Genomic DNA, 25,983 nt, shown 5'->3' on the forward strand with positions numbered 1-25,983 from the left:
AATCAAAAATTCAAGATTTAACAACAAGGATCGCAAATATTTAATTTAACATCTTAAATTTACAAAATTTTGCTTTCGAAAAACTAAAACCTCCGAAAAGTCATAGTTAGGCTTCAAAATTTTAGAATGCCTTTTACATGCGGAATTGACACAAAAATCACTCGATTTGGATGAGTAACGAAGAAGCTGCCGAAAAACTGCGTACATATAATTAAATAAACGCAATTTCCAATTAATTAACAATTACGAAAATTAATCACCCCTTTTAATTCTTGCAAATTTGTAATATTTAACCATGTTTATGCAATTTAGATTATGAAAATAATAAGAGGCTCGTGATACCACTGTTAGGTTATGATACATATGACAAAACATAAATCATGCGGAAAACCTTAATGCCAGGAAACATATTATTTACACATAATCATTTAGCATAATTTAGGAGCATACACTTTGTAGCGTGCCCTCCCTAGCTGCGCCCGAACCAAACAAGAACAAGTCTTTAGGACTCCAAATGTCGTCCCTCCGTAGATAGTCCACAGTACGTCCGGATCCGCCTCAAGTTAGACCAACTAGAATCGCCCTTAAGGTTACTAGGAATTTCGGCTATTGTGTTTGCAAGTGTATGGCTGATTTTTCTTTCAAAAACTTACCCTTTGAATACTTCAAAAATTGTTTCTCTAAATTATGACCCTAGGCACTTATTTATAGAGGTATGGAAAAGGAATTATAATCCTATTAGGATATTAATTAGTTTAATTAGAATTCTGCTAGGACTCTATTAAATAATCATTATCTAATAGTTTTAGGATTTAATCATATTTCGAATCCCGATTGCTTTAGGATTTCCGCACGAGCATTGCACAAGCACCGTACACCCGCGCAAGCCTTGCGGCCCACGCTAGGCACACAGCGCTCGGCCCACTGCTGCTGTGCTCTCGCGCGCGCGCCCCAGGCCTTGGCTGGGCCTGGCCTTGCGCTGGGCCTGGTCGAGGCTTGGCGTGCGATGGTGCGTGTGGCTCGCTGGGCGATGGCCTGGCTTCGTGCTGGGCCTTCGTCTAGCGAGCCTCGTCCGATGCTAATTCGTACGATACGCTTCCGATTAAATTCCCGATTCCGGAATTCATTTCCGATACGAACAATATATAATATTTCCGATTCCGGAATTAATTTCCGTTTCGAACAAATATTTAATATTTCCGTTTCCGGAATTATTTTCCGATTCCGATAATATTCCGATTCTGACAATATTTCCGTTTCCGGCAATATTTCCGATTCCGACAATATTTCCATTTCCGATAATATTTTCCGATACGTACCATGTTTCCGTTTCCGGCAACATCTACGACTTGGATAATATTTATATTTCCGATACGATCCATAATTCCGTTTCCAGCAATATCATCGTTTCCGGAGTATTCACTTGCTTGTGACGATCTCAGCTCCCACTGAAACCAAGATCCGTCGATTCCGAATATCCATAGATAGAGTATTTAATTCCATTAAATACTTGATCCGTTTACGTACTATTTGTGTGACCCTACGGGTTCAGTCAAGAGTAAGCTGTGGATTAATATCATTAATTCCACTTGAACTGAAGCGGCCTCTAGCTAGGCATTCAGCTCACTTGATCTCACTGAATTATTAACTTGTTAATTAATACTGAACCGCATTTATTAGACTTAACATTGAATGCATACTTGGACCAAGGGCATTATTTCCTTCAAGGGGTACCTAAGCTCTTCGACTTTCTCCGATAACTTTTCAAAATATGATTGGTATAGTGCGAAACTTTCACTTATGACTTTCCACTTTCCGGAAACCTGGTTGATTATTAGGAGGAACCCCGTATACCCAAAGTTTCTGACCGCCAAGAGCTACGGCAGCTTCCAGACCCAATATACATGCTTCATATTCAGCGGCGTTGTTTTTAACATTGAATTGGAGTTTTTCAGAGATTGGAGTTTGAGTGCCACCATGAGCTACTAGGATTGACGCGAAACCACATCCGTTCTGATTGGAAGCACCGTAAAAATGTAGTGACCAACTGACATCACTTGTCATTAGTATTTTCTCATCCCGCAAGTCATAATTTTCTTCTTCAGCTTCGATAGACAATCTGCCAAGAAATCTGAGACCGCAGAACTTTTGATGGATTTTTGAGGAAGATACTTCAAGTCAAATTCGGCTAGCATAACCAACCACCTGGATAATCGATCGTTGAGAGTCTATTTCTCGAACAAGAACTTGAGAGCATCTGCTTTGTATATCACATGCACAGTATGGGAGAGCATGTAATGTCTGAGTTTCTTTGTGGCCCAAACGAAGGCGATGCTGAGTCTTTTGAGCTGAGTGTATCTGGTCTTGTACTTAAGTATTTTCTTCCTCAAACATTTTCTTTTCCATCGATTTCTTGGGGTAGCATTGCCCCAACTGTAGAATCAGTTTTTGTAAGATAAAGCATGAGTGGAGTGCTTGATATTGCTGGATTTAACACTAGCGTATTTGAAAGATAGCCCTTGATGGTGTCAAATGCTTGTTGACAGTCTTCATCCCATACCTTTGGCTCATTTTTGTGAATCTTGCAAAATACCGGATCGCAGACCATAGTGAGCGTTGAAATGAATTGACTGATGTATTATAGTTTGCCAAGTAACCCCCGAATCTCCTTTTCATTTGTGGGTGGTGTCATGGCCAAGATAGCCTTGATCTTGGAAGGATCAACCTCTATTCCTCGAGAGATGATGACATTTCCGAGTAACTTTCCAAACGTTACCTCGAATGCACATTTCTACGGATTGAGTCGCATATTGAACTACCTAAGTTTGTTGAAGAACTTTTGAAGCACTGTTGTATGTCCCTGGCAATCTTTTGTCTTGACGCTCATATTATCAACATACATCTCTATCCCCTTGTGAATCATATCACTCATGATGGCTGTGGTTGTTCTCTGATAAGTAGACCCCATGTTCTTTAGTCCAAACGGCATAACTGTGTAGCAATATGTACCCCACTAAGTGATGAAGGGTTGTTTATCCATGTCTTCCTCTTCCATGGGAATCTGATTGTAGCTTGCGTGCCCCCCTATGAATGAGAGTAAGGCATGATTTGCTGTATTGTTGACCAAGATGTCAATATGTGGAAGTGGAAAACCATCTTTAGGATTGACCCTGTTAAGATCTCGGTAGTCAAATCCGTACTTTGCCATCCTTCTTTGGAACTAGAACAACATTGGAAATCTAGTATGGGTACTTGGCTTCTCTGATAAACCTAGCCTCTAACTGCTTGGAGACCTCTGTAGGGATTTTCAGTTAAACGAATAACATGATAGCGGAAAAATTCCAAAGCCAGGAACCATATATAAAGTACAGTTTAAGCAATACATACGTTTGAAGCGTGTACTCCCGTTTATGCTACGAACAAGAAATCCAATTTTAGTTCCTGTACTTGGTTCACCGACACGTTCCGATCTTCCTTGAGGTTGATAGCTTAGATCATATTCAAGGTTTTATGACTTTTGAAAAGAATACTTGAATGGAGGCAAAGAGATAATTAGGGTTCTCACAATGTCAAGGGTTAGAGAGTGTATCAGTTGTATGGAAAACATAAGTGTATAAGTTATTTAATAACCTAACAAATAGTCGTCTCTGTACACAAGTCAAGTACAGAGACGACTTATTTGTCGTTGCGAAAATAACTTTTAATACGGAATTTTCATGAAATGCACCTGTGATTTCATGAAATTCACCAAATACCCCTGCGTGTTTCAAATCACATAACATACCTCTATTTTCCCTTGGTGTTCATATACTGCCCTTGGATTTAACATCCGTTAGTCCACCATTAGCATCAGTTTACCTTTTTGCCCCTTATCGTCCTCCATCCCACCTTTGCTGCGACACCTATGAATTCAACTTCCCTCCTCCGTCATCGTTCTTCTTCCACCCCAAATTTCTTCTCCTTCTTCTCTTTCCTCTGCTTTCATCGTCTCTTCTCCACCTCCTCTTCTTTCTCTCTCCTTGAATCTGAAAATCCTTCCAACTTTTCTTGCAAAACCTAGCTCTGAAGAACGTCATCCATGGAAGCAAACCCTAAATTCACACCTCCGGAAAAGAGAACACTTGTTTTGTCTCCTACAATCTTGTTCCCATTACACACATTTCCTTCAACTACATACCCAATTCATCCGCACCCATATTATCCAACATCCCCGTCTCTTTCTCAAGTTTCTAGCTTGAGCTGCAAGAATTTTCCCTCATAATAATCTATCTTTATCAAATTTTCACTAAGATTTCAATGTATAAATTCCGCATTATAATACCATGATCAGGGCAGTTTCTCGTAGTGATTTTCCTGCTGATGGGGTTGAATTTTATTGGAGGATGAGATGGGAGGGAGTGGTGTCAAATTATCTTACTCTGTCATTTTGTCTTGATTGTTTTACTGAGAATTTTGGCTTGATTGAGGGGATGCAGATTCATGGGAGGGTTTTGGTTTATGGATATGTGAGAGATTGTGTTTTGATGACTTTGATGGACTTGTATTCTCTTTGTGGGCTATATGATGATGCATGTAAGGTGTTTGAGGATATGCCTCACAGAGAAAATGCAAGGGCCAGGTAACTAATGTATTCCAAATGCGAGAGTATGGATGAAGCATATTGAATCTTCGAGGGAATGCCAGCAAAGAACTTGGCCTCATGGAGCTCGATGATATCATGCTTTGGGATGAATGGATATGGTAAATATGCCATTGAATTTTTGTGGGAGATGTGATGGGTATTCCCCTGATGCTAAGGTTGCTGCTGATGGTCGACCTCATTGTTGTGCAAGTTTTGAAAATAGATGATCTACCTTCACCTAGAAGGCATGTTATTTACTGCAGTTCCAGATGATGAAGTCAATGATTTCAAGGTTAAACAACGCAGCATATCTTGCAGTTGTATTTACAAAGATATAAGCCAAGAGGGGAGGGGCAATTTGGTAACTACACTTTTCGTGTCCCCAAGAAAAAGACTAAGATGTCCCTCAGCTCTTTACAATTACAGTATATACTTACTGTTATTCCTCTCTCTCTCTCTCTCTCCAAAAACAAAAAGAAAGAAACGGTCAAACACCTCCAATTCTTCGAATCTCTCTCCAAAATCACCTCTCCAATTCTTCGAATCTCTCTCCAAAATCAGCTCCAATTCTTCTGATCTTCAATGGCTTTCCCCGCCTCAGACATTCAACAAAATGTCCCCGTTTGTTTATATTCAGTGCCAGACGACTCACGGTCGATCGATTTTTTGGCGAAGATTAATCCCTCGGATTCTATCCGCCGTCACGTCCGGCACGTCGAACGACGTGTGCCTACTGCTGGTGAGATCACTTTTCTTGATTTGTTTTGTTAATGAATTGGTTTGATTTGGTGAAATAAATTTTGAAATTATAGAATAAATAAATTTCGAAATTAGGGTTTTAATTTTTTAGGGGAAATCAAAACTAGGGATTTAGAAAGGGATGAATGATCAATTAAAGGATGAAGATGTTTTGGGTGGTTTGTTTTGGTGAAATAAAATTTGAAATTAGAGAATAAATAAAATTTAAAATTAGGGTTTTAACTTTTTAGGGGAAATCAATTAAAGGATGAAGATGTTTTTGGGTTGTGTTTGGCGACATAATTTACGGCGACTCAACTAGGGTTTTCGAGTTGGGTTATTTCCCCGCCGCTTCGATTACTGATGAGATTACGCACTTTGTCAAATTTAGGATTGTTTCTTTGATGCTTCCCCTTGATGCTCTTCATCCATATGGCAAAATGATAAATTTGGGATTGTTTCGTTTGTAAAATGATAAATTAAGTTTTTTTTGTTTTGTTCAAGACAGAGTACCCCATCGTAATTGTTGAATTGGTTAAGACAGAGATGTTTATTGTGTTTTTTTTTTGAGGATGATCTGGGTGGGGGAGGCTAAGGGATTTAACACAGAAATTATCATCATTGTGAAATGATTTATTTGTTACTATTTTTTTTTTGAGTACTAATTTTTTATTTTTTTTATTTGAATTAGAAACCCCCCCCCCCCCCCCCCAAAGATTGAATTTCATTAATTTTTAACTACATTTTATGAATTAATTTGAGAAATTTGGTTTCATTTTCTAGTATAAGACAAGCACGTAGAAGGAGAGCAATTAACGAAATCAAATTGTATATCAATCCACTTACCCCATTTTGAAATTGTGATAAGATGATTTTTTTTTCCAGTAATTGAACTATTTTACCAGGTAACAACCATCAGAGTAGCTACAAATTAAGCGTAGATTACTCAGATTATCCGCGAAGGAAATATTGAGGGGAGAATGGTAGCAGGCTGGCGGGAAATTGAGAAATTGGGAATGTGAGGGATAGGGAACACGGAAGTTTCCCCTTAGGCCTTTCTCTGTTGGTTATTTGATTAAATATAAAACCCAGAAAATTAATGAAATATAAAGGTTGCATTGTAGTGCTTTCCATTGTCCTGGTTATTCTGTTATGCCCTTGACCAGCTACATATGCTTTGTCTAAGTGCGCCATTTGAGATTTCGTTCTATGATTATGCATTTTTTATGAACATTTTTTTTTGTCAGGTATGTTTGTGAGTATATTTTATATGGGGTGAAATATATTTGTGCAGGTGAGACAAATGTTGACTGCGATTCTAAGTGAATCTAAACTGAATTGTCAAATGAAATGATTGAAGGGATACTTGATAAGGTAAGCTCAACTCGTTGCTTCATTTGCCTTGAATCAATTTTCAGTAGTGTTGTTGGGGTATTATAGACAGAGATAGGGAACTAAGGAACTATGTCATCTATCCAGAATGGTCGCCCGTATATTTACAACATATCCATAGAAATGATAGAAATTTTTCTAATTTGTTTTTCTGCAACAAATTGTTAACCAAAGAATGATTTATCTGAACAAGCATTCAAAGAAGCCGATGTAGATCTAGATGAAAAGATTTGTAGATCTGAATGCATGGCATCAATTTGTATCCAAAAATCCCCAATTGTTGAAAATAATGACTCTCCAATATCTCAGGTATGTGTGATAATCTACTCTCACACTCAAAAATGTATGCTATTAAAATTGTTGTAGACGGGATTTACCAACTATGGCAATTTAATGGTTTGGGATATTGGTTTTTTGAACTACTACGAAAGCTGAATTTCATGTCAAAAGTTAGATGGAAAAGGGATGTTTGTTTAATTGTTTGTGTTCTTATGAGAGAACATTTTATTCTTTTGTCGAGGAAGGAGGGAATAGAATGTGTTTAATTTGCCGAAGTATGATGATGATTAATAATCTATTGCCTAGATGGGTGGAGTGATTTGTTAATTTGTTAATTTCGCTATACCAGTAATACAACACAACCAACATATTGAATTTATGTTTTTTCGTTTTATGCTTTGCTGCATTCTAGCGGTTTAAATTTTTTCTAGATTTGACAATTAATTTTCTTCAATTTATTTGTGCTATTTTATGAATATGAAACTTATCAAGAATTTGGGGGGTTTTGTTGTTCATCGGTTCAGATCTTTATTAACTTCTTTAGAAGCCTCAAATTTGGGGGTTTTCTTTCATCGGTGACAGGCTTTATGCTCCCAAGAGGGGGCTCTCAAGAGGCGACGAGGAATCAGTGGCGAATTTATTGGTACATCTTCACCAAGCTACCAAAATTCAGATTTTCCCCTTTTCTTTTTCCTTTTTATTTCAATGTGTTTCATTTTTTGGTGTTTTTTTAATTATTGATTACTATTAGTTTGTGTTGCTGATTTATTTCAATTTGGTGTTAATATTGATGAAGAATATAAGTGCGTTTTTCGTAATTGTAAACATGATATATGGGTATGAAAATGTCAATTACCTTCGACCTCTTTTTAATTACTAAAATTTCACTTTATCTCTGAATTTTTTTATTAATTTGTAATTTTTTCTGATTTTTTGTGTGCTTATTTTCTGAATTTATGAGAATGATGGAGAAATATGTAATAGTCAAAAATGTTTTAAAGTTTCTGCCTATAGTTCAAAAATACAACAATACAGGAGCATAAGAAGCTTTTGAGTTTTGTGATTGGTTGGTGGATTTGAAGTGTAAAGCTAAGATACCCGGAGAATATTATTTGGAGCCTTGGAAGGGTATAGTATGAATCAGCAACCTTCACAACTTCGGGTATTTCTTTAACAGGGTTTGGTCTATTTCCATGTGCATTAATTGTTGATGTTCTAGATTTCATGTTTGGAGGCGTCTAGAGAAAGTATTTGGAGCTGGAGGGATGAATGAAAGCATTGGGATGAGACTTAATTTGAGCAGACTTGCTGTTGATTAGTCATTTAAGTTTCTGCCTTAATTTGATGGGATGAGAATGATGGAGAAATATGTAATAGTCAAAAAATATTTTGAAATCTCAAGCCTCTATTTGTGTTTTCACTACTTTTTCGAATTTAACATGACAATACTTTATGCAAGTATCAGTTTTGAACAACCCTTTAAAATGAATTTTTTGATTGTTGTTGCTAAGCTGCCTATCTCTTTTGCATCTCCCATTTCTATCTAGAATCTAGTGTATTTTGCTTGTGCGAATTTTGTTTATGCCATAAGACTATTTCCTGATGTTGTAACTCTAGATCAGGCAAGGAACAAGGTTTATTCTATAATTTGTAATCTAAAAGCTTCTTGCCTTTTGCTGTGTGGTAAGAATGAAGAATGTGTAAAAATGCATTTTGATTTGATAATTTTGTGTTTGCTATTATTCTTTTGTTAGGGTTAATTTCTAAATTCTGCAATTACTCTTGAGCAAGTGGCCTAAATTAGGTGTTGGAGATTTTAATTAAAATCTGCAATTATTCTTTTAGGTTTTTTATTCTTCAATTTGTTCAAGAACGAAATTTATGAATTCAACAATTCTCTTTTGTTGATTTGATCTATTTGTATTCTTGAATCGAATAAATGCATTGATTTGATAATTTTGTGTTTGCTCGAACTTGCTGATGTAGAGGCGCGCGGATCCCGTGTCTGTGGTGGTGGTCGGGTCAATGGTTCCATGTTTATTCAACGAAGGTATAATTACTTTGTTTTTTGGGTAATTTTAACACCCAATTACACGATTCTATAAATATTGAATTGAATTTGTTGATTTCCTAGGTTTTTCGATGAAAATTTTGTTGGATAATTTGGTGAACACCAGGTGAAATTTGCGGCTAGGGTTTTAAATTAGAGTGTTAATGCAATTAATCAATCCACAAATTGGGGTTTTCATGTTCCATAAAGTTCAGATGTACTTGCTTGAGCACCCTTATCTAATTTTAAATTAACGATTAAGAAGAGAATTATCTTTTCCAACCATATTTGCGGTTGATGTTGTAGACACCTGTGCAATTCGTATTCATATTCTTTTTTTGCTTCTTAAATTTATTTTTGGTTAAGAAAATTTATGGTTTACAAAGGTCTTTGTGCAATCGATATTTTAGTATAAATTTCAATTTAACTTTTCTAGAAGTTGAAGATAGATGCTTATATGTTGTTAGTAATAGACCTTGATTTAAGTTGCAACTGGTGATATTGATGGTCATTGTTCTTGGCAGCATGGTTTTGATGGGAAGTTGAATGGCGGATTTTCAACAAATTAGGTTATGAGCAGAAATATTTGTGATAATTCAAGCATTCTATTGTTGTCGAAGATGATGATAAACATCTAAATCAGGCAACTGTTTTTAAGAAAGGTAAGAAAAACTAATGCTTGCAAGTAACTTGCATTTGATAAGTAAGTCTATTTTTTAACTGTTGTTAGTGCTTGATTACTTCTTTTGATAAGTTTATAAGATTCTATTGTTGCTGCTGAAGATAGGCTTCCTCCTGTTTCTACGGCTGTGTTTGCTGCTGCTGTTGTTGAATGTGTACCTGCTGTTAATTAGTTCAGTTAATCTGTCCAGTTACGTTCAGTTGTTCATTTGTTCAGTTCAGTTTTTTCAGATTAGTTCATTTGTTTCAGATTAGTGTCGAGTATCCGATAAGGCTAAACCAACCTACATATGCATGATCAATTAACCTGATTTGCAATGTGACTGCAGGCTTGCTTGACATACTCTATGTGACCAAGTTCTCTGGAAAATTGTCAAGTTTGGAAACATTCCCACCTATACTTGAATGTATATACCATATTTGGATCTTTCCCAACGGTACTTGACTCATAGCGTGTGGATAAGAAATAAATTTCTTCGAATACTTTCGATGATGTCTAATTTTTTTAGATGAATTTTGTGAATAGTTTTTTTCTTGCCTATTGTTTGTGAGATTAGTTATAATAATACGATTTTAATTTTTACATGTATACTCCCGCACGCATCGCGTGCATATAAGACTAGTTATTAAATACCCAATGCAAGGAATGCCACGTCGCCATATGTCACTGTGATTTGGCAAGTGACATGACGACGTGTCATGTCATGCGCACACATATACAATATTAGTATTGATGTTCGAACTCATGACCTCTCATGCATCATGTAAAGTTTTAACCATCTCTACAATCATATAACATATGACTATAAAGTAATGATAAAAGACGAAAGCCATTCTTAAAAATATTGAAACTTTAATTCCAATATATATTTGATTAATAACCTATTATAAATTTTTTACTTAATCTTTCTTAATTACTCATATCATATGTAAAAAAAAAAAAAAGGTTAAGTGTTGCACTACTTCTTTAGCTAATCAGTTGTGTGTTTTTCCAAAACTTTATTATTGTTTGTTATTTAATTTGTAATAATTGATACATTAAGAAATTTCTTATGTTTATAAGTGAACTAGAGAAAAATAAAATTTTATACGAAGTACCAATCAAGTAAACTACTAGAAAAAAATAAAGTTTTACATCCAATACCAATCAAGTAAAACTAAATTTTAATAAAAAGTCATACAACATCTACACAACAAACTTGAATCTAATAAATTTTAGTTAACTAATTATAAATTTATTAATCAATATTTATGTATGTATAATATCAATTATGCTAAATTCATTTTAAATAAAAAAATTAATATCAACATACAATGTACTACCAGGGTATCTCCCGGGACAATAACTAGTTAATCCCTCCGTCCCAGAATACTCGCACCACTTTTCTTATCAAGCCGTTCCGGATTACTCCCATTGTTTCTATAAATGACAAACTTTTATTAATATTATACTTACCCATAGACCCACCGGTATCCCTACTCCCTAAAAAAAATATTAAAAAGTGAATCATTTCCCGCTACCCTTTTAAAAAGTTAATATATTTTCCACTATCTATATTAAAAAAATATCACACTATCAACGATTATCTAATTAAATAATAAGTCAATTACATTGCATTAAACTTTGTGATCAAATCGGTTCGAGTATTCCAAAATAAGTTGAAACACAACAAGACGTTAGAGTATTAAAAACCGCTTACCGATCAAGTCAACCACCAACAGCTAATATTATAATACTTTTCTTTTTTGTATCATAGATAGAATTGGATATCCTCTTTTCAACATTCCGTTGTAAAAAGCATAAGTTCCTTCAGCTTTCCCATCTCTTTCTCATAAAAAATAGTAGTTTGACCTTTTGACTATTTGGTAATAACTACTCTAATCTAACTAATGTATTTTTCCATTTACATTTACTCGGAAAACTTTTTTTCTTTCTTCTAAAACTCTCGTTTTCTCCATAATTTTCATGATTTTATCCAATAATAATTAGGAATTATTATTACCAAAGTTTTGAAATAATGGAGGTAATTGAGAGAGAAGAAAACCAACAAGTAATGCGAGTGCTTGAACTCTTAAAACAAGCTTCTCATGATTTACAAGCAAACCCAACTCGGCAACTCACTGAGTCCAACTCGTCCGCCATTAAAGCTCTGTTAGAGCTCGAAACCGAGTCGGACACAATCCTGTCCGACCCAAACCTCTCTCAGCTTTCTCATCATCTATCATACCTCAAAACTCTGGTTGAAAACCTTAACAAAACTAGCGGGCACAGCTTGAGATCGTTTCTCCGGCGTCGCGTCTCGAGTCACCAAATCGCCCGAGTTGCCGAGTCAATTGAGTCCGAGATCCAAGCTTGGATTGACCGTGAGTTTATTGAGTCCCTGTTGAAGGCCTTCCGTGTATTGGCGGTAGAATTGCATGAATCGGTGGAGGAGAGTCAGGAGACCGAGTTGATCAGCTTATTGACTCAGTTCCAAAACAGAGTCTCACAAGGGTTCGACCGGGAATTGCAGGATTTGGTGTTAAAAGCGGGGATTTTCGCCGAGTTAGAGACGAGTTTGTTTACCCCAACTCTATCGAACAAGCTAAGAGAAGAATCCGCTTTCGCAATCGAAGGATTGATAAGTTTCAACAAGAATGTGTTTGTGGGTCAAGTGTTGATGGGTCCCACAATCAAAGCATTGATTTCAATGGCGTCAAGTTCATCCTTGAAAGTTCTCTGTTCTTTGATTAAGTCAATCAAAAGCCCATTAGTAGACGAGATTGAATCGAACAAAGAAATCCCGAGTATAATCGGGTTCCTAAGATCAGAGGATTTGGCAATTCAGATGCTCGGGTTCGACTGCGTGCTCGAAATCGGGTATTTCGGGAGGAAAGAAGCGGTCGAGGCGATGATGAAGGAGGACATAGTGAAGAAATTGGTGGAATTGCAAAGATCAGATCTTGGAGGAGACTTGATTGAAGTGAGGGATTGCGAAACAGAAGAAAATGGAGGAGAAACAGAGGAAAACGGTGAAGATCGAGGGAAAACAGAGGAAAATAGGGGAAAACAGGGGAGGAGAGAGAAATATTTGGAGAGGCATCCATTTGCAAGCTGTGTGGCAAGATTTGCAGTGCAATTAGAGGTAGGAGAGGGGTTGAGGCAGAGAGAAAAAAGGGGTTTTAAGCAGGAAATTCTAAGAAAAGTTAAAGAAGCTTCAATTTCTGATGCTGAAGCTGCAACCATTCAAGCAGAGGTTTTATGGGGTTCTTTTTCTTGAACATTTTTGCAAGAAATGAAATAGGAAAACACAGAGAAAGTTTTGGGTGGGTACGACCTTGCGCTAAACAGCAAGAGCCTTGTGCACTAGGTACAACCTGTGTGATTATACTATTATGTGTTGCATAAGTTTTGTCCTTGAATTTCTCTGATTTATCACCTGTTTTGGGTGGTTGTACATGTAAGTATGTAACCTTAGTTTTGATGTACAAAAATTTGTCTATTGTGCTAATTTTTTTAGATATGTATTAAATTTACTTTGTATGACAAAATTTGATAATTTTTTCATCCATGGTTCGTCTTCGGTCAGCCCTGATTCTGATAGTTTCTTCTTTGAGCAGTTCCTATAAATTTCTGCTGGCTGTATTATCATGAGAAAACAAAATGACATGATAAGTCTGAACTACTGCTGTACTAGCACAAAATAACACATGTACATCTCAACACCAGCAAAAACATTGAAACAAAAAAACAATGTGCTGGATCACGTCAAACAAACAAAAAAGACTGATGGAAGGAGAAAAATGCGCGGAACTGATTTTGGTACACCTTTATGTGAGTAGAGCACAGTTTTGTTGTGCTCTCATATCACTTCCCAAAAATGTGCTATCAGATTCCAGAGACTTGTATAATGTGAATTGTGATGCAATTTATCAGCTGAAATACAAACATTTTTTATTGTATAAGATCATAAGATTACCTCTTGATTCTTTCACTCATGATCAAAATGAGCAAGTACTACTCTCCTCAATGAACTATACAAACAACTAGGTTGTGTTCCTCGAATCTCACTAATTGGAAATGCCGATGAATACATCTTGTGTGCTGCTACAAAAAAGGATGATAGTTTATCAGTTTCTGCCATTCTGGGGGAAAACATCATTTCCTCGCTTCAGTGGTCAAAACTCAACCATGAAGTCCAGGACTAGACAGCAAGATGATATTACCCAGCCTCCTGGTCTTCAATAAGTACATATTTAGGTTCCCTTTTCCGGAAAATAGCCCTGAGAATGGTGAACAATGCGATGGAAGCTATTTGCACATGGTCGGAGCTAGAAGTCTTGATAGAAACTTGGCCCATATTCCGGTTATTCAAATTGGCATTAACTGACAGCCTTGTACCTCGGCTTGGACGGAACTCTGACTCAAAACTTCCACCCAAGACTAACTCTTTGTTAAAAGACAGAATATTCATGGTCATGCTGACTTTATCGTTCCTTGCGGGGTAGTCTCTCCCTCTTATAGTAGCTTCAAATCCCCCGCCATATGCAGCATTCCCAGCACCCGCTATTTGACCGGCATTTGCTGCAAATTTTAGTCTCTTACCTATGTGTAGGGAATCTTCAAGCTTAGTACCAATATAGTACCTATTCTGGAATGACGTCACAGAAACTCCACACCCAGCGACATTATGCTTCAAGTATCCTGATTTTGCATGGCTTCGAAAAGTGTAGAACATATCATGACCAGATGATTGGATATCAAGGCCTACAGAGTATGTGGGTCCTCTGGGATCAGTATAAGCTGCAGCACATTCGGAGTGAATATTGAAATCGTGCTTGTCCTTGCTCATTTGTCCAGATACTGAAGCAGTTAAATTCCTTTTAATTTCAACGGCTGTTTCCAAGTTGATTCCTTCAAAGCCCACATCATGATCCCATCCCTGGGGATCTAGCACAGGCCTCCATAGCCATTGATCACTCATTACAACACCTCGATATCTATATACAGGAGAATCACAGTCAAAACTTGGAGGGACTGCTATATCAGGCAGCTGTACATCCTCTGCTTCTTCAGGAGCATCTGATTCTGTTCTGTCCCCTAAAAGCTTTTTTTCTTTCCTCCTGCGTGACTCTTCCTTCAATTGCTTCTTCAAAAACAAGGTTTCTCGGTAATCCAGTTCATCGAGGTAATCTTTCTTCTGAGAATGACTCAGCTTCTTAAACTGCATTTTTGTCAGAATGCGGATAGGAGGTAACTGATCATACTCATCCTCTTCACTATCTGAAACAGAATATTCATCAACTTCATCTGTTCCATCTGCCATTGACGGGCGTTGCTGTAGAAAAGACGAAAGCAGATGGGGCAGTGAAGGCATCCGAGAGTTATTAGATGGCCCAAGTTCAATGCTATTCTGGAGTCCCAAAAGGGAATTAGCATCACCAAGTACCTTAGTGCACGTGCACAATAACAGCAACTGTTTTTTCCATACCTGCCCATTCGGAAGTATTCTCTCTCCAGAGGTATTTGTCCTACATGAATGGTTTTCAGCCAAAACTACTGGGTTTTCAAGCTTGGCATCAGAAACCACCATCTGTATATACCGTTGCAACAGGTCTGTGCAATGTGCCACATAAGATTCATAATTGATGGGAGAGCCAGTGGATCCCTCAGGAAGTGCTGCTGCAGCATTCGTCATGACAAGAATGGTGTTGAACCACATTGCAGACCCAAAAACTTCCGTCATAAGCCTCAAGAGGGGGAAGTCATTATAGCCCTTGCTCATAGTATCGAGGCGTTCAAGATACAAAACAACATCAGGTGGATATTTTTGGACATATCTTTTTATAGAAAGCATAATTTTCCTGTTCCTTCTTACATTACGTGCAGAGGATGGCCAGAATCCAGGAGTGTCAATAACTGTTAATTTAATATCATTCACAAAACCAGTAATCTCTTGGATGCGATCAGTACCAGGCTTAAAAGCATTCGTCATAGCCTTTGTCTGATTGAAAATTGAGTTAATTGTAGCGCTTTTACCAACACCTGTCTTTCCCAAGACAAGTATTCTCAGAGAAAAATCAATTTCAGGTCGTCCAGCAGCCTCTTGTTCTGCGGCTAAAGCTCTAGCTTTATCACTTCTAAGATTAATTCTATTCAAATCTGATTCCCCTGCTCTTATCAAAGTTGCTAGATGAATCCGATATAGGACCTTAGCCACAAGAATATCTTCAGGTGATTGCCTAAGCCGTTGTAGAATGCGGAAGAAATTTACTTGAAGTGCCTCAATCTTTGACAATGGATCCAACTTTATTCTATCAGTAGAACCAGAAGAGGGAGAGGAATGGTCAGCGAGAACTTGTTGTGAAGACGAATCCATTGGGCTCTCTTGACCGCTGTTCGGAGAAGGCAACAAATCAGAGGTTACCTGCGATGCTACCACACCAGCATTTTGTGTGGAGCCTGATACACACCAACAGCAGCATCACATAAGAAACTTGTTCTAAAGTAATGTTACAGTATCAGAATGCAGTTCCTACACAGAGAACAAGTATAATTGACTTAACATGCTCTGCGGTAACAGTATCAAAGTGTTTAAAATTCATAGAGTATTAAATTTTACTTGGTAAATAAATTTCACACTTACATTAATATAAGCATAACATGTACAACAGTACTAGCTCTGATACCATTTGTTATGAACGTATTACTCGAACACTATAAATGGAAGATTATAAGATGAGGAGAATTGATTAATAAGATGGAAATTACAGAAAACGTAAATGATATTCAAGATTTCGTGAGGCTTGATTCTCTCCCAAATGGACTCTTAAAAGCTCACAAATCACTCATCAAAATTCAACATAACATTCCCTCTCTAATGAGCTCTCTATATATATAGCACTTCTTCCCTAACTAACCCCCTAACTTATTCCCCAACATACCCATACTAACAAGGATACTTCCTAAAGCGCCCCTTCCCTTATACTTCCTCCGTTTCACAATAGATGCATCATTTCTCACTGCACGTATGCCAACGCACTTATTTGAACATTAATATCTCTAAATGCGTATAAGTAAAAATTATAAAAAGTTGACATTTGGAATCCTTGTATTAATACGAATTTAACAAGATCTCACCTGACTATGTTTTTTCTTACACAACAGTGAAAGAAAGGTTGTCAAAGTTGATTGATGAATAGTGTGCAAATGATAAAGGATGCATCTATTGTGGAACGGAGGAAGTATCAATTCATTACAGATACACACACATGGCAACTTTTGCTACAGGGTAAGATCCCCTCAAATCCAAATTTTAAGCCAAAATGCAATAGTAAAAATATATATACTTTGTATAAAGAACAGGTGATAACATAAATTCCAAGGCTAAAGGCCCCAATCTAGTTTTGGAATTTTGTATTTCTCATTTTTGGGATGAAGTCTGGTGGGAAGGAGTGGGGATAGTAGGGATAGAATACACGCTGACACTGATGCTTTAATTCTGAAACTTTGACGTATCAGCGGTTGTTAAATGGTTACAGGATTACAGCAATTATGGTGGACAGACCTGTGGATAAACTGCCTAACTGGTATTTCACATGTGTTACTGCAGCTTAAAGTCGAAGAGTATAAACAGAAGAATTCTGAACAATGTGATGTGAAACAATTCCAAATTTTTTTAGTAATCAAGGTTTTGCTGCACAAGAATCAAAACCACCTGAGTGCATCAGAGCACTAAGACAAAATTGTCCAAAACCACTGAATCCATACACCTTTCTTTCTCACAAGAGTCACAACCAAACAAACATAAGGGTTCACCGGTTCAGCAACCAATCCAATAAAACCTCAATGACGTGCTTTCCCTTTATAATGTGTGAACACAGTGATTTGCATGCATTTTAACAGGAGACATATACATAACTGAGTACCCACACCATGTCGGCTCATGAGAAAACTACACTAAACTCTAAAATATTATAGTAAAACAACAAATGAAGAGAATATTATATCAATCTAATATGATCTGCGCATTTGTGTAAGTACGGCCGGCACTACCATATAAGTAAAAAAGCTATTAGCAATTCTCAATCACTGGCTTGCAACTCTTGATGGCAATCCATCTGGTTAACTAATAGGTGCAACATTAATTAAAAACTTTAAGAAATCAGTTTTCCTTGATATCTAATGCTTGTTTGACGCAAGTTCCTCAAATATTCAAGTTGAAGTACCTGAAGAAGAAAACTCCTCATTCCGAGATTCTTCCAAACTGCTAGACAAAGGCCTTGGCAAGACAAATGAACCAGAAACTAACTGAGCGAAAACCCAATTGCTGATGTTCTTCATCTTCAAGAAGACAAGAACTAGTATTAAATTCGAAGTACTAATTTAAAAATAGCATAATTTGCATCTACATGGAGAAATTGAAATGCTTAGATGAACAGAAGATGCCAAAATTCAATAAAATCAAATAAAAGAACTCAATTCCTTAAGGACTAGATGCATGACATAATTTGTATTGGTACTAACATATTTTGTATTGGTACTCCAAATTCTGTATTGGTACTCACTTGTGTCCATATGGACACAAGTCACTTGTGACAAAGACTTCCTCCTAGATGCATAGTAATAAAATGGTTGAGGAAATATGAAACAAGCATACTCCGCAACAATCAACACAGGAGTGTTAGATACTTTTCTAATAATGAGAAATGTACATCTGTATATACAGTTGCAACAAGTCTATAACAATCAACACGGCAACGTTACATACTTTTCTAGTTACTACTAATGAGAAATATGTATATGCTATCATTATTTATGTCGGCTTGAGAGAAAACATAGAATTGAAAAGACAGTACTTGATTAAGTAATTATGGAAGTTCACAACCTCACAAAACTCGCAATTTTCACCATATAGAAAGAGGAGCTTCAGACCTGGGCGTAATCCTCTACCATTCTCTCAAGAATCTAGATAATCGCTATAATGTAATAACAAGTAGTCAAGTATGAAACATCTTAGTAACCGCGAATTTAGACACCTAAGCTTAAAACCTTATTGAAACTTGATATACAGAATGTTACACTCCTGACTGGCACAAACTTATCCAAAATCTCAGCATCAATTTGAGCACTTACAACTAAAAACACACTAGCAGAATCCCAAATTTCTCCACATCTTCTAGAAAACCCTAAAGTAAACACCCAAATCTTAACATCAAACAAGTTCAATACCAATATTTGACAGAATTCCCATTTCTCATAGACCAAAAACCCAATTGATACATGTAACAAGCACACAAGCTAAAATCGAAACTGACTATTTTTCTGCATTTCATAAACAACATGTCAATCCGCCAATTCATTCAAATCACAAAAAAATTGTTCATAATTTTCTAATACAATGAAATCAGAAAAGAGCAAGAAATATGGAAGAAAATGTGGAAATTACCTCCATTCAAATGTCAAACACACTACTAATTAACACAAACTGAAACATATTCCATGATTCCCTGATCTTGGAAGCTTGAAAAATTCCTTCAAAATCGAATCTTCTAGCTTACAATCATAGGGGAAACCGCTGAACCCATTTGATAAATTGAGGACAGAAAGAAATGAACACTAATTCCTCCCCCACAAAAAAGCCCAAAGCGGTTGGCAATAAACCCAACCCAAGAATCAAATCTTGGTATTGTGAAAAGACCCAGAAAAACAGGAGAGATGACGATTTTTGCGTCCAACAAGGCAGGGAGAAGTGAGTATATGAGACACACAATAAAACCCAAATTTTGAGATTGAGAAAAGGCTACCGAGGGGAGATAATGTTATTGTTGAAGAGACAATTTTGGTTGGTGGGTATTGAGAAGAGAAGCTGAGGTATAGGGTAGACGGACTTTCAAAACGGTTCGGACGGGCTGGACCGCTCTGACTCTTCTGAGTTGCATCTGGTTCGAGCTTAAGCCGAGCTTGACTCTAGGCTGGGTTAGTTCGTGTTGGGGGCTAATATGAAACCAGTCAACTTAAGTTTAGATTGAGTTTCGTTTGGGTGGAGCTAGTCAACTTGAGCCTGACTTAATCCCGAATTTTCGGACAAGACTTCCAAACTCTGTATTTTAGGCTTAGGCCTGGAAATCCTAAACTGACCAGCCCAATTCTAGCGAGAATAAGCAGAAATATTCGGGTTATTCGGCTCGAATGCGGACTCTTTTTGTGTTAAGCTCAATATGACTACTTCGCTTGTTGACTCATAGTGTCTTTGCCAAGTTAAAATGAACTCTAATTGGATCTTGATTAAACATATTACACCGATAACCTGAGGTTTAATTCGAGTTAGATTTTGTGTTTAATTTCCCTTATGTCTATAATTCGAGTTAGATTTGTGTTTAATTAATTAATTCGAGGGATAGAGAAGGCAATCTCTTACCTGTATTTGATCAACTACAGTACTCAACATAAATGCATAATACGAGTAGTCATTACGAATTGGCGCGTAATAAGCTAATAATGTCTTGAATCAATTCCTAATGATTAGGTGTACTCGTATGGAGTACTAGATGCAGAAAAAGAGACAGTCATGAGAAAAGTGATGCAGAAAGTTAAATCCTGATTCTGTGATTCAGATTATACTCAAATAAATCAGAGAATCAATCACTGCTTTTACCTAATATAGACCGGCAGCATCTAGCTATGCATCATAAGGCGGAAACACCAGGAAAAATGCACCTTCAGGTGACCCACAGAGGAATATTACATAGATCAACCAAAAAAACCTGAAAGTGCAGGGAAAACCCAGCAAAGAATAGTTAACTAACAGTTAAAGAGGTGAGTTTCTGGAGCCGTTATTTCAGCCAAAAGAGCGCGAGAAAGGCCTTTCATGAGCGTCATCTATCATAAACCAAAATGAGGATCCTCTCTGCATAACCAATTCACACTGCAATTCCTAACATGAGGGCAACGGTGTTTGACTGGCCTTGTAATAGAATGTCTTTTGTACGTAGAATATCATGTATCCCTGAGCAGCCCTAACAATGCTCTCGCTCACTTGGGTGATCCAAGCGTCATCACACTTGTACCACTGATTACTTAATCTCAGATATGTCACATAATGACCAGCATTTAGTTTGCCTGTATGAGTAATGACAGCAAATAGCTCAAACTCGGATGATAACTCATCGTAAACATCTTGGTGTTCCTCTTTAAAAGAGCTTATTCGGTTCCCAAATCTACTCCTCAAGATAGAAGAAGACAGATATGGTGACATGTCAAGGGAAAACGGAAACTGAAGATAGCGGTCAAGTTTTGAAGCTGTATTCCGCAGTGATGAATGCTCAAACCTTTTTATATGGAAGCACGATACTAGAGGAAGCTTCCGGATTGACATCTGCTTCAGAGACTCTTGTCTCTCCTGACACTGTTGACAGAAAAACTTTTGGTCTGCCCCAAGTTTTTCGGGTCTTGTGAAGCGATCCAAACATCTGGTGAGGCTTGATGTTCTACTGTTGAGATTGAGATCTATAGTATCTGTTTCGCTATTGGAAGATTTTTTAGACTTTTGTGGCCTCACCTTTGGAAGGTAGTTAGGTTCCAGGTCCAATGAAATATCAACGCAAGGGTCGTAGGTCGTAGAAGTGAAACCACACACCATACACATGACATCAGATCTTAGGATGCCCGAGAACACTCTATGCGCAATACAACAGTCTCCACCTGCAACACATAAAATGATGGTCAGAATATAAGCAAATACAATTTGGTCACGTTAAAATAATAAATCAATCAAACAACTTGGAAACCAGAAAAATAACTAAAACGGTTGGACACCCCTGAAAAAAGAAGAGACGATGAAAAAAGGACAAGCAGAGAAGAAACAGAAAACCTATACACCAAAGATGTGTCAAACAGGTTAATCGGATGGGTCGGGTCGGGTCAGTTCAATAATTTTCCTGGTTTTGGGTCTGCCCCTCCCAATTTTCAGACTTCAAGTTCAATTTTGAATGGATTTTCACGTGCTTCAAGTTAGTTTGGTCAGGTTTTCCTTGGGTTTCAGGTCAGATCAGTTTTGATGGGGCTAAACTGTCTTAAAACTCCTTAGTGTAATAAAAGCATCTGTTTTAAAAACCAAAATGATTACTCGCAATCTCTATGCAAAGACATTAGGTATGCTTGCCACTGAAACACATACAAGGAGAACGAAATGGGCAGGAATCCAGTATCCCATAAATCAATATTGAGATGACTAAAGATGTTTATAATACGGTTAAAGCATCCTAATACACGTCACCTTGAAAAGCTGTGCCTCCTGAATGGCTGAATCATTTGATTTATCAGACTACAATTTATTTATCTAGGACAAAGAAGGCAACCTAAAGTGGGTCAGATTGGCAGAGGGCTTGTTCTTCAATTCAGTGAAAAGAATCTAGCAGAGGAAATAAAACACTTATGTAGTAAGATGGTAAACTCGTACCAATACGAACCCCAGGGCAGGAAATTCAGCAACAGAATCTGGAACGTACCCCTCCATTTAAGAAGATATACGGCATATTCTCATAATGTGAACTCTGGACTCTTGACTAGAGGGTCAAAATGCAATCTGAAGTTCCAATTAGAAGTTCTACGAGAACAGTCAACCTAGGAAAAACGTCTTTCATCAGAGCTTGAGAGTTGAGACCATCCTTGTCAGACAAAACACGCCTAAAGACAGAAGAGATGGAGCCAACATCAAAATCATTGTGACATAGGTGTATCCTACCATTAAACCAAGCAGACGAGGACAGCCAAAAAAACAAACTTACAGCAGGAAGGCAACTGAATGTCATCAAGGCAGAAGTTTCAAGACACCCTTAATTCCAGTAGCATTTGTCCATGCCTAAGGAAACATTACAGGTTCTAAAGCCGTACGCCTTGGTGAAAAATTCTGGTCAATTTTGACATTCTAAAATACCCTGAAACCAAAATATGATACTTAGAATTATCTTCTTTCCATTTATCTATTGTTGTTGATGATGTTTCCATTCTATTGATGATATATTCATGAGCCCAAGCTTTATAATTGCCTCATGACTCAGACATGAGTATACACCGACTAAGGACTAACTATTTCATACCCGGTTTTTCTGATAAACCAATGTCTATAGCTCCTGGGTTCTAACTGTTGATGGAAGCTAGCGGACTGATACCACTGAAGACAATATTTCCCAAAAAATGACAAGTTTCTGTTTTTCAACGATTTGCCACACTATTCATAATAAATTAATCAAGAAATAGCTAGTCAAAAGATAGTGCCGTAGTGGATCCAAATCAGCTCCTGAAAACCGTGCATAATTCTAACACCTGTTAACCAACTCATCACTAAATGTTCAATTGACAAGCCCCAAATACTATATAGTAGAGTGATTGACAAGCATCAAGCCAAACCTACATAAAGCATTCAATATTCTATCGTACTGTAATCCCACGAGTAATATCTCATACTAGATAAATTCAAGTATCCAAAAATTCTTACAGCTTCCTTCTATTAAAGGTCAATAAGTAAGATGCACTTATCTTCCAGGAGAGAGTGACTCAGGGGCATATAAATAGAAAAAGAACAAAAGATATAAAAGTGAGTCCGTGTGTTTTCAGCTTTTCCCCTTAGTAGTATAATTAATTAGGAACAGAATTAGTCACAATACTTCTTTAAGCTACAAACATATTATATGATACTCAAAAATCAGACTTCCCAAGTCATCTTGACCTCCTGAACAGTAATCATTGGTCATTTTCTTCAAAAGGGAAACTGGCAAAAGATTCAGGTTCAAAGAGCATCCACCAGCCAAGTAATGAATACGGAGTAAAATATATAGTTGACATAATCTACAACCTATGCATTATGAGTACTCACATTGATATAAAACATGTACTATTGGGATTAGCACCCATCAGGCCATAAATAATACAAAACAAATGAATACACAGCGACGGAATCTACCTTGACTTTGCATCTTGCTCCTGTCCTTAACTTTTTCATGAATCCCGTCAAGCATAGAAATGAAAAACTCATGTGCATCCTGCTGCTCATATGTTGCCAAATTCGCAGCATGTTGCCACCAACTACAAATGACCATAGGGAGAATAACCATCAACAATCTTATTACATACAGGGTACTATATTTTAGAAAATCTGCTACCCCGTTTTTTGGTGACAGACAAAATAAGCACAAAGATAGATACTTCGTGATGTCCAAAACACCGAGAATTTACAACTAGTATAATGTACACCATACTACGTCTATCAGTAACACACACGCACACAATTGAAATCCGAACTATGTAGCCTGCTACAGACATCCAATTCCGAGTCCCAACTATATAAACAATTTCAATCACCAGCGATATTACCATATTGGCAGGTCAATTTCAGGTAAATTTCTCATCTTCATCTGAACCCAGAAATGTGAAGTAAAACAAATAACCTTCTATACTGTTGTAAGTTTGTAACTAAAATCACAGAAATTAGCAAAGCAAAAAGATTGAATATAGTGAGGTAACAAGAGCTAATACCACAACTTCCCACCTGTAGAGCAACTTGGCGGGACTAAACGGAGACCGGTCACCGGAAAAAGCAGCAGAAAACAAAGCATCCATATCACAAGCTAAACACAAATTCATCTTCCAATCCTCATTCCCATTTTCACTACTCGCTTTCCTCCCCTTCCTCAAACCATTCCCATTCCTCCTTTTCTGACAAAAGTACCTATTATGCCTATCACTAAGGAAATAATTCCTAAATGGGGGTGTATGCACCAATGCCTGCAACACCGAGTTCATAAAACAAGTACTACCCAAATTGTTCAACCCTTTCAGCCCCAATGGCAGCCCCAAACCCGGACAAGGCGCCGAGCCTGGATCACCACCCTGCATTGTTCCTGGCTCGGCCTGAGGGGGTTGAGCAGACACAGCGGACAGGGGAGTGGAGTTCTCCCCTATTAGCTGCCGTTCTGTAGCGCTCGGCTCCCACGAGCGATACTCCACCCTTCGCCGCTTCCATGGAAGCAGCGGAGGGGGAGGGGGGAGAGACTGAAATTCACCCAAAGGTGGCAGGGAGGCCGCAAGGACCGCCGCATCGAAATCGGAGTCGTACACCTGGTCGCCACAACGACAGCAGAACAACTCAGCACGATCCACGTCGACAGCGATGGCATGCGAGTGGGACCGGGCGTGGACATGGCAGCTCACGACGGCGCACGTGACACAAGCGTAGAGACGTTGCCGGCGAGTTGTGGGACAGGAAGAACACCGAGGGAGTTCATTCTCAGCCCGAAAAATCGAGGCCCGCCCCATTGGCCTGGTCTGAATGCAGTGCTGTAAACCCATGAAAGGAGTAGGGCCGTGTTTGGATTTAAAATCGGCAAGGTGAGGACATGGGTTTGGTGGGGTCGGGCTAGAGATGTTTTTCATCCTAGACATGGGTGAATCCAAACACCTTCTTCTTCTATTTCTTCTTTTTCTTCTTTCTTCTCTTCAATTTGAATAGAAACCCTAAAACTGGCGTAAATTGTTGTTTGATCAAGCAATGCCACTGTCATTTATAGCCCCTCTCGGTTTCTTTCTCTCTCTCCTTAATTCAATTGTGGGAAATGTCGAAGATCTGGGGAATTGATGAGAAAGATATGGTGATGAAGAATGTTGAAGATGGTGACCTTGATTTTGCAGTTATGAATCTTTTTCTTTGAAATTATTGATTCTTTTTTCTGGGATTGTAACCAAATTTCGAAAAAAAATCCGGGAAAGAAACGAAATCAACGGGGGAAGTTTTGAATTGATTTCTGAAAGTGAATTGCAAACTCGGATTGAAATCGAAAACTTGTTGTGAGGAGGAAGTATCAACTAACGAGCAGTAAGTGATAGCACATGTAATTAATTCACTTTGACTTTTCTTTTACGGTCAAAGAAGAAGGGGGCGGGGGGATGGTAAATTGGTAATGCGGGAAATTTTTGGTTTGCTAATGCAAGTTTAATTGAGAGATGGCATTGGATCATATCGAGTCATATTACATGTTGATGTTTAGCACTCGCGTATGCATTGTTTGTTTTGTATACAAATAAGGCTTTGTCTTTTTTACATGATATGGTCTGATTTTCCTGGTATAATCTAATAAGCAATAAGGATAAAGTGAAGTGAATAGAGCTTGTTATGAGGACAATTGAAGTAAAAGTTACGAATGGAAAGGGGATTCGAACATGTGGGGGTATTGTACATGTACCTTC

General features: G+C 37.6%; 3 protein-coding genes across 5 annotated transcripts; 1 reads left to right on the forward strand and 2 right to left on the reverse strand.

The window, feature by feature from the left end:
- Window positions 1-4,322: 4,322 nt before the first annotated feature.
- On the forward strand, window positions 4,323-9,934 carry LOC130467586 (pentatricopeptide repeat-containing protein At5g48910-like). Its single transcript, XM_056836132.1, has 7 exons — window positions 4,323-4,618; window positions 4,770-4,831; window positions 4,885-4,982; window positions 6,926-7,060; window positions 7,575-7,673; window positions 9,682-9,742; window positions 9,843-9,934. Exons 1-7 carry the CDS (start codon window positions 4,323-4,325, stop codon window positions 9,932-9,934), a joined length of 843 nt encoding a protein of 280 aa, XP_056692110.1.
- A 3,481-nt stretch (window positions 9,935-13,415) lies between these two features.
- LOC110805885 (translocase of chloroplast 90, chloroplastic) lies at window positions 13,416-20,535 on the reverse strand. Of its 3 annotated transcripts, none has more exons than XM_056837140.1 (3): window positions 20,399-20,535; window positions 17,970-18,084; window positions 13,416-16,203 (listed from the first exon to the last, which is right to left on the reverse strand). In XM_056837140.1, exons 2-3 carry the CDS (start codon window positions 18,082-18,084, stop codon window positions 13,964-13,966), a joined length of 2,355 nt encoding a protein of 784 aa, XP_056693118.1. In that variant the 5' UTR covers window positions 20,399-20,535; the 3' UTR covers window positions 13,416-13,963. The 3 variants fall into 3 exon arrangements, with proteins under 3 accessions (XP_056693118.1, XP_021867194.1, XP_021867196.1); XM_022011502.2 differs by lacking the exon at window positions 20,399-20,535 and adding an exon at window positions 19,190-19,605; XM_022011504.2 differs by lacking the exon at window positions 20,399-20,535 and having other exon boundaries at window positions 13,416-16,276; window positions 17,970-18,089.
- LOC110805893 (ubiquitin C-terminal hydrolase 22) lies at window positions 20,468-25,728 on the reverse strand. Its single transcript, XM_022011510.2, has 3 exons — window positions 24,290-25,728; window positions 23,705-23,826; window positions 20,468-21,444 (listed from the first exon to the last, which is right to left on the reverse strand). Exons 1-3 carry the CDS (start codon window positions 25,180-25,182, stop codon window positions 20,678-20,680), a joined length of 1,782 nt encoding a protein of 593 aa, XP_021867202.1. The 5' UTR covers window positions 25,183-25,728; the 3' UTR covers window positions 20,468-20,677.
- Window positions 25,729-25,983: the final 255 nt, after the last annotated feature.

This window comes from Spinacia oleracea, chromosome 2 (assembly GCF_020520425.1).
Source record: "Spinacia oleracea cultivar Varoflay chromosome 2, BTI_SOV_V1, whole genome shotgun sequence".
NCBI classification, from domain to species: domain Eukaryota; kingdom Viridiplantae; phylum Streptophyta; class Magnoliopsida; order Caryophyllales; family Amaranthaceae; genus Spinacia; species Spinacia oleracea.

What these genes read in the sequence shown, in the direction of transcription:
- LOC110805885 (XM_022011502.2), bottom strand. An exon ending in TGAGGAGTTTTCTTCTTCAG is followed by an intron (nt 16,204 to 17,969) that starts GTACTTCAACTT and finishes GGTGTGTATCAG; the next exon opens with GCTCCACACAAAATGCTGGT.
- LOC130467586 (XM_056836132.1), top strand. Translation starts at nt 4,323, where the DNA reads ATGATCAGGGCAGTTTCTCGTAGTGATTTTCCTGCTGATGGGGTTGAA. An exon ending in ATGACTCTCCAATATCTCAG is followed by an intron (nt 7,061 to 7,574) that starts GTATGTGTGATA and finishes TAACTTCTTTAG; the next exon opens with AAGCCTCAAATTTGGGGGTT. An exon ending in AATCAGTGGCGAATTTATTG is followed by an intron (nt 7,674 to 9,681) that starts GTACATCTTCAC and finishes TGATAATTCAAG; the next exon opens with CATTCTATTGTTGTCGAAGA.
- LOC110805893 (XM_022011510.2), bottom strand. Translation starts at nt 25,182, where the DNA reads ATGTCTAGGATGAAAAACATCTCTAGCCCGACCCCACCAAACCCATGT. An exon ending in CCCGCCAAGTTGCTCTACAG is followed by an intron (nt 23,827 to 24,289) that starts GTGGGAAGTTGT and finishes GGTCATTTGTAG; the next exon opens with TTGGTGGCAACATGCTGCGA. An exon ending in GAGCAAGATGCAAAGTCAAG is followed by an intron (nt 21,445 to 23,704) that starts GTAGATTCCGTC and finishes TATGTGTTGCAG; the next exon opens with GTGGAGACTGTTGTATTGCG.